Raw genomic sequence first — 8,774 nt, 5'->3', positions numbered from 1 at the left:
ATTGAGTCACGTATCTAATCCCGGTATTCAATTCAGAAACAATCAGGACAATGAAGTCACAACGATGGAGTTACGACACTAGAGTCACTACAATTAATTCATTTCACACTCCCAACATCCAGATGGCATCTTCAAGCCCATCTCCAACAAACACTTTTCAATACTTCGAGCTCAGATATAGTCTAACGCACGACTTATTATGAATTTCGTATTTATCCAAACTGGATGGCATCTTCAAGCCCATCTCCGATAAAAGTCCCTACTTCAACTAGGGCAAATTTCTTGGTATTCTAGTGTTCAATCATCTTCCACCTTCAGATACCGACTGGCATACAAACCACTCTACATCTTCAGGTTTAAGATAATTGAACAGGGGCAGCTGTCATACCCCAAAATTTGCCCATATTATTTCTCTTATTCAAAATTCAAATCCATATGCAAAAGCTCATAGACACACTCTCCTGTACAAGGCCCTGAATTAGGGTTTGGGTCATTCAAAGGAAAATCACTGAATCAATGGCTCAAGGTGGTTCCATAGGGTCCTCAACATCCCAAAGAATCTCCATGTAAAGTCAATCAGAGCAAGTTGAGTCCCTCAAATCTTGATTAGGTCAACAGTCGACTCTCAAGGGCAAAATAGTCATTTCAAGTCAATATACAGTCAAAATTCAAAATATTTGGTCCACAACATCCTCATAACCCTAAAATCATCATTTGATCAAGGGTTGATCATGATGATGCAAGGAAAGATCAGAAAAGTCAAAAGCCAAAAGTTACTATTTTGGGCATGAACTGAAAAAGTCAACCAAACTTTGAAAATTCACCAAATATTCATACTTCATCAGAAAAATTCCCACCAAAGCTCATTTTGAAGGGAATTCATTCCTCTATCTAATGGTCCAAGAATCAAAGCCCATAGGTCAATGGTTTAAGAGATATGGCTTCATACATTACAGGTCCTTTTCAAAAGTCAACAAAAAGACATGTTTTTCAAAAAGTCATAAAACAAGAATGAAAAAAGATTTTGATATGGGACCAAAGGCATTGGATAAAGGACTCTCTAAGGTTTCCAAAATGTCCTAGAACACCTCCATACCTAAAAAATTGAGGGAGATATACCTTGTCAAAGTTGGACTATTTTTGAGAAAAAAAAGTGAAGGGAAAAGGTTCAAAATCCAAAATTCTCCAAATGGGCCTATGATTTCTTCACCCAATCTTCATTACAAGCCCATGCACGCCCCAAATATCATATCCTCACATTTTAATTATTTTCCATTAATTATTTGGTGATTTTAATCATTTAAATCATGAATTAATTATGAAAAATAAAAAAAAATATAAAAAGATATGATTTAGGCCTATTTTCCAATCATCATTAATCCAAGATATCATCCAAAATTCGTGCATAGGCTAAAAGTGTGAAAAAGATTGAAATTGATCCAATTTAGAAAGATTTGAAAACATATTTTCAAACAAATTTCCAAAACTTGCAACTCAAGATTCAAAGGAGATTTGATCAAATTTTCTTGCCCTAATCCTTCTGGTATATATATACAAGCTATTCAGATCATAAAAAAAAGAATTTTTGCAGTCCAAGAGCCCTAAGTCCGAGTTTCAAAATCAAGCAAAAATTGCAAGGTTGATTCAGAGTTTGAAGCCAATTCAAGAAACCTCGTTGATTCCAATACATCCCTGGAGGTTCACTGAGCTAACCTGATCATTCTCATCAAGCAAAGCTCTCAGAATCGACGCTAATAAGCATTGGTTTGCACTTTTCTAAACTCATTCGATCTCGCTAAATCATGCAACATAACTCAATTATAATTGCATATTCCTGTTTATCTTGATGTTCTGATCGATTCTGGAGGTCTGTGGACATTATTGTGTTGTTTTGAACGATATGCCATTATTAGGGTTTAAGCTTCGATTTAGGGCTTTTTTATATAAGTAAAATTAGTGTAAACTAATGCCATAGCCAGGTTCGCAAGGATCATACGATCACGTTGATGGAGGTCCGCCAAATTTCTATTACGATTTGGCCCTATTCGCTATTTTCAAGTTCTATATGCAGGTTCTTTCGTAGCGCTCTAAACCAAAAAGCGCTGTAAAAGATGTTTACAGGTTTGGTTCACGAAGAAGACGACTGCGTGTCGCTTCCTCATTGGCTGGATTCAAATAAACGCGCGCGCGAAGGGATTGTAGTGCCAGGGAAGCTAGTGCGTTATGAAACACGCCTTATGGTGATCCCTCGCCATCACAGCCATCCATCTCATCAGGCCACGCATCTAACGCCCAGGAGCTGCCAGTCCACCATAGTCTCCACGCGCGTGCCACATGGAATCAAAAGCTAAGATTTCCAATTTTTTTTCTTTTTAATTATATAATGCTTTATTTATTTAAATATTTATATATCTATTTTATTTATTTGGTTTTTTTAAAACTATATACATGTTTTTTTTTCTTTCTTTCTAAAAACCTTTTTCACATATAATAATAATATTTAATTATTAATATCTATTATTTGTTTATTCATTTATTTATTGATTTAATTAAATATGTTCAAAAATTCGTATTTATTTTATTTTAATTCCAAAAAATTCCTAAAAATTACTTTTACTCTCGATTTTATTTCCTTATCCCGATTTAATTAATTAGGTCGAGAGACCAATAATTAATTAAATCGATTGTGTTACGTTAATTCAATTTTTACCCTAATCAGGGTTTACGAGGAATATTCCAATACACTGAATATCTATTTTTCTATGTCTTTTTCAGGGTTACCTCCGAGGTTTCCTCCGACTCTAACCATATCAGATCAAATCCAAATCAATCCAAATCGAAGCTAAGTATTATTTATTATTCATTATCAATTTATTTATCTTTTATTTTATTAGGGTTAACCCTAATTGTTCCCGAATCGATAATGCACTCACCCCCTTTTTGTTTGCCACGTTTCTTTCTTTCCAGGGTTCGCCAATTGCCAAAGCTCGAATAGTCGGTAACCCTAAAACCTCGACCTTATTTAATTATTACTTGTTCAGACCTATTATTTTATATCCGCTGGTTACAAATCCCCTTTCCTCCGCTGGTTACAATTTCCCTTCCCCATATTTTTATTGCTTTTGTATATTGCGTGGTTAGTAATCTTAGGGAGTGCAAGCCTTAAACTGAATTAGAATAACTAATTAAAAGATAAATATCTGAATATAATCACGTGATTGTTGCACACACGCACCCTTTGGGGTAACCTCTCTTTTGCCTTGTTGCCTTGTTGCCTGTTGCCTTTGTGTTTTTGCAGAATAAGCCACGTCCCTCGAATTCGAAGATACCTCAGTCATGTTGCCTCGAATAAAGGTTATGAGACCCTAAAAATGATGCTGCCTTCGATACACTAACATGACCTCGACCCTCGGAAGTTGCCTACGAATAAGGCTGAGGTATCTTCTGGCTGCCTACGAAAAGGCTTATTCTAATCCTTACCTTAGACTACCTGCCCTTCTATGGCATGGGACAGTCTTATGGCAAAGGATGCTTCGATGACCCTTCAACTTCCAAACGAAAGGCTCCCTGCCCTCTTATGGCAAGGATAGACCCTTTCATTCTGAAAGGCTAAAAAGAGACCTATCATCTGAGTTTAAGGTAATTGCCCCTAATTGCCTTGCAATGCTCAAACCTTTTTATTATATTCTTTCTCATACTTTTTCAAAAGGGCAACGCTTATTCACAAGCTAAAGTCCCTATCTCTTTCATCTACATTTTCTAAACAAACGAGCAAGCAAAGCAATTAAGAGCCCATGGAAAACCATGGATGCAAAGGGTGCCTTACACCTTCCCTTTGCATAAATTACCCCCCAAACTTAGATTTCTTAAAAAGGTTTTTTTCTGTTTCTTTTAGCCCTTCCGAATATTGTTTGGATAAAATAAAAGTCGGTGGCGACTCTTGCTTACCGCGACATTCCGATGGATAAAAAGTCAGTTCACCGTATTACACAACACTTTTTTTATTCAGTGGAATAAGGTGAAGGGATAGAGACATGGAAGGAGATAAAGAGTGGTTGGACATAGGATATATTAAATAAAAAACTAGAGCATGTATTGGATGAATTGTTACTGATACTATATGAGATTTTGTAAACTATGTGCGTGTTTAGTTAAATCACACTACTTGTATTTAAAATTGTGTTTCAATAAATACATTGAATGATTAATGAAAAAACATTAATCTAGACAGTTGTATACTCTAGGAATACTAACAATCAATCTAGAGTATTTAAAATCTTAATTAATTCTAACAAGTCCCCAAGACAAGCAATGACTTTGAAAGGACGTGATCTAGTAGGAATTGCAGGGACGTGAACAATGAAACTTTTTCTCATTGTTGCATGCTATCGTGCATCTTAATACTTAATGATGTTTAACTTCAGGATGAGAGTTTAAAAGACTAACAAGGCTTCCCCATTCTGCATCTAAGGCTTCCAGAATAACGAGTAAGTCTCCCCACATAGGTTCCAGGCCTAGATTTGATCATGTCCTTTTTTGAGAATGGTCTGTTAGACAACACAGGTCCTCCTTGTACAAAAAATGCTCCATTCATATAGACATCATTGATTGATCTCCATTGCCAATTTTTCCACTCTGACTCTGGTGAGTAATCCCTCTTTGTTATCTTCAACACCAAAATAAAAAATATTGTGAGACTAAGTTTTTATTCTAGCATCATAAATTTAATTATATTCCTTTGTTTTGTTCAATCATGTCTTGTGAAAAGACAATGAATGAGAAAAAATATATTTATAGGGAACTCTTTAAGATTGTTTTGTAAAGTAAGGATGCAATTAGTATTTATAACATGATAATAGATTAATATTAATAGTTTAACAAATAAACTTGTTTACAAATGCACAAATAGAATATATAAAATATGTATTAAATATAGCTAAATGTAACTCGTAGGTAAATGCATACCTCTTTAGCATGGGGATTGTTAGGGGCTATGAATCGGTTACCCTCACTTATAATGGTAGGATTTTGGCTACCACCAATAGCATACATTTCCCAGTGAGTGTAGTCATTGTTAAGCACATGGATAAAACCATATCTGCACCTTGGCATCCTTTGGATTAATCTCTTACCAAAGTGGTTGAATGCAAGTGTAATCTGCATTTTCTTATCACCATCATAGCCATTACTTGCACCAAACAACATTGCCTACATACACCATATTTACACACACAAAAAAATAAAAATTAGTTATCATATTTATTTTCAAATTATTGAATAATTATTTTTACAAACAAAAACATGTACAAGCAATCTACCAAGTTATTAATTACCTCGTTGTGATCTGTGAAATGGCAATTGGAAATGGTAATAGCAGTAGATCCCATAATGACATCAATGAGCCCATCTTTGCAGTTTCTCATGGAAACATGGTCAATCCAAACATTACTGGAGCCAAAAATAGAAATTCCATCACCATCACTCATAGTCCTTAGACCAAAATGGTTCTCAGCATCTCTAATAAGTCCCCCACTGCCAACCTGGATGTCAAAAACTTTGATTCCGTGGATGATCACATTCCTTATAAATTGGATTGTAATACCAGCACCTTTAGCAATGACAACATTAGATCCTCGTCCATCAATAGTCTTGTCACTTGTCATAATGAGTTCTTGATTGAGCCTAATGACCATGCTATGAGCAAAGATGATCCATAAAGGCCCGTTTCTTGTAACTGCATGTCGAAGGGTACCTGGAAGAGGATTTTGCATATCACTATCTGAGGGATCAGTTACCACATAGATAGGACCGGCTTTCCCACCAGTAGTCTTCCTACCAAAACCTTGCACACAACCTGCAAGCTTTTTGCGGTTTGTTGCCCAGTTAGGATCACACCTCCAACACCTGTCAATGGGGTTTGTAGCCATACATGGACGACCTCTTCCCATTTTTTGTCCCCCCAGATTCCTTCTTCCTGTATCGCCACCAATTATCATCCTGTTTATCAAACCAAATAAATATTAAAATATGACATATTATACTTATAACTTATTCATAACTTATTCCATGAGAGAAACAAAGAAACAAATAATATATAATAACAATTGATCCATCATGTAAGTGTATAGTTTTTATGAGATGATTTTCCTATTTTCATTATGTTTTTCAAAAGAAATTGCAAAAGTCTCTATTTATTTTCGCTCTGCCTTGTGTTTTTGCGTAGTTTTATTTTTGTATATAGTGAAAACAAAGAGGCAATTTTGCAATTTGAATAAAAAACAAAATAAGATGGATCCAGTTTGAAATTTCTCCCATGTAATTTAACATATTGATAAATACGGTGATTGCACAAAACTCACTCGCTAACTTTAGAAGTCATGTTTCCGGTGACTGCATATGGATCAGGTGTATAAGCTATATTATTTGCTTTTTCAGCATCAGCTGCTTTTTCTCGCCAATATGTATCATTAATAAATGGAAATATATTATCCCAATATGAGTCTTCATCTTTCACATTAGCATTCACTAATGTAGGTATGATTACCACTAAAGTGGTCAAAAGGAAGAGATGGTACAATTTTGCCATAATGGTTCTCTTCCAAATGAAAAGAACCCTCTTCCTTTCGACAATAAAATGGGTAATTAAATAGTTTCAATAGAAAAATTGATATAATTATACTCTTTATATATACATTATTCTACTAAAAAAGAGAAATATTGGTAATTTTGACCTCACAAAATGGGAGTGAATCTTACCACCCAAAATTTATTTCCATTTTTATTTCTTGATCCTCCTTGACAAGTGGAAAACCAATTTCATGTAAACCGTTCAATTTGATTTTTGCCATGTAGAGTAAAGGCATCATAGAACAGGTAACCTTATTACGGTTTATCTTTACCAATAGTTTCGCAATGCCAATGATACTCCATATTGGATATTTTTAGGTTTCCCATGCATGCAATGGATGAATCCCTTAAACTATTGAGTATATTAAATATACTATTCATACAAAACTTACCGATATATTTTGGGATAGATACAAAGATTAGTTAGAAAAGATTTTCAAACATTCTTTTTTGGTTGAGATGATTTAGGATATGGTACCCGATATAAGTAATTTATCCATCTCTCTTTAATAAGTTTTCAATAAATAAGTATAACTATGAAATAAAAAAGTCGACATTTATTTTATAGTTTTTAAAAAATATATTACAATTCAATTCCAGCAATAAAATAAAATATAAAATATATACCTTAATAAAATCTAATGTTTATAAATCAATTTTTTTCAGCACGTATCCACCGACCTACTATACCAGTTATGCAATTAAGTGGTTTGATCCTCCTCTAATTCGTAGTTGTAGAAATTGAATCAGGGCCGGCCCAAACAATTTAGAGGCCCTGATCTATGTTTATATTAGGCCCCTAGTAGATGAAAAAACAACAGATTAAAAAAATTACTCCTTCCGTTCCTTTTTAAGTGTCATTTTAGCAAAATGCTCTTCAACCAAGATAGTGATTTTTTAAAGTTACTTTTTCTATCATACCCTTATTTATTTTTCTCTTTCAAAATAAATTCATTCATTCACTCTCTTTTTCCAATAAATAATTGAAAAATGTGAGGTGGAGTTATTGAGAAATAAGGGTATAATTGACAAATTATAACATTAAATTATAAAACGACACTTAAATAGGAAAAAAAATTCTTCTAAAGCGACACTTAAAAAGGAACGAAGGGAGTATATTTCATTTAAATTGTAAATAAAATTAATTATATAAAGAAAAAATGATATAAAAATATTCTGCAAAACTTTGACTCATTGAACTTTAGTTATTCGCTTTTTTCTAATCCTACATTCCTTGATTTATAAGAAAATTTTATACTATTTAATGAAGGGTAGTAATTCTTTAAACAATTTCGACAATGTTAATAATAAAATATTTTAATTAATAATTGATCAACATTGTGAAATTACAAAATATATGAGTATAATTTAATTTTTCAAGGTCTAACAACTGCTGTGTCAAATTTATTATTGAGTCAATTCACAAAGAAAATCTAAATTAATGAAAAAACTTGTAAAAAAAGTTACACAAAAATATATTCAAAAATCATTTAAATAAAATAATTTAATTTATTAATTTAATATATTTAATAATACCTTAAGTAAAATGAAATAACTCATTTATTAAAGTTTTAAAACATTATTATGAAGGAAAATAATACCCAAAAATAATATTGTACACTTAATTATAAAATAATAATAACAAATGTGTTCATCATATAAGAAATTTTTAATTATTTAATTATATCACCTCCATAAAAATGTTGTAACATATTTTATTTTAAAAATTTATATTCATATTATATAATAAAGGAAATGAAGTTTTATTAGCTTTTCTTTATAGTATAATCTATGTGTCCAACCAGCAAGGATTCAACCCAAAAGCTATACATAAACATAATGATATCTTTAATAATAAAAAAAATAAAAACTACACATTATGATTGGAGAAGCTGGGATTCAAACCAGCATGAATTCAACTCAAAAGCATGCTCTCAACCGCTTGGCTACAACATAACAATGATTGTAAGTTAGCACAAACCTTAAATATTATTTATCTAAATATTTATATCAAGCCCATCAATTAAATTTGGGCCCTTTAAATTTGGAGGCCCTATGCGATAGCGCTCTTTGCACCCCCACAGGGCCGGCCCTGAATCGAATAATAAATATTTTTATCAAATTCAGCGTCACAGAACTTACTAACA

The 8,774-nt window shown here is 32.8% G+C and overlaps 1 protein-coding gene across 1 annotated transcript; it reads right to left on the bottom strand.

Annotated features, from left to right (window-relative positions):
• Positions 1-4,126: 4,126 nt before the first annotated feature.
• LOC131646377 (pectate lyase-like) lies at positions 4,127-6,657 on the bottom strand. Its single transcript, XM_058916429.1, has 4 exons — positions 6,360-6,657; positions 5,334-5,997; positions 4,966-5,208; positions 4,127-4,666 (listed from the first exon to the last, which is right to left on the bottom strand). Exons 1-4 carry the CDS (start codon positions 6,584-6,586, stop codon positions 4,442-4,444), a joined length of 1,359 nt encoding a protein of 452 aa, XP_058772412.1. The 5' UTR covers positions 6,587-6,657; the 3' UTR covers positions 4,127-4,441.
• Between the last annotated feature and the right edge of the window lie 2,117 nt (positions 6,658-8,774).

This window comes from Vicia villosa, linkage group LG2 (assembly GCF_029867415.1).
Source record: "Vicia villosa cultivar HV-30 ecotype Madison, WI linkage group LG2, Vvil1.0, whole genome shotgun sequence".
Taxonomy (NCBI): Eukaryota; Viridiplantae; Streptophyta; class Magnoliopsida; order Fabales; family Fabaceae; genus Vicia; species Vicia villosa.
This window is presented reverse-complemented; position numbering and strand designations above follow the sequence as displayed.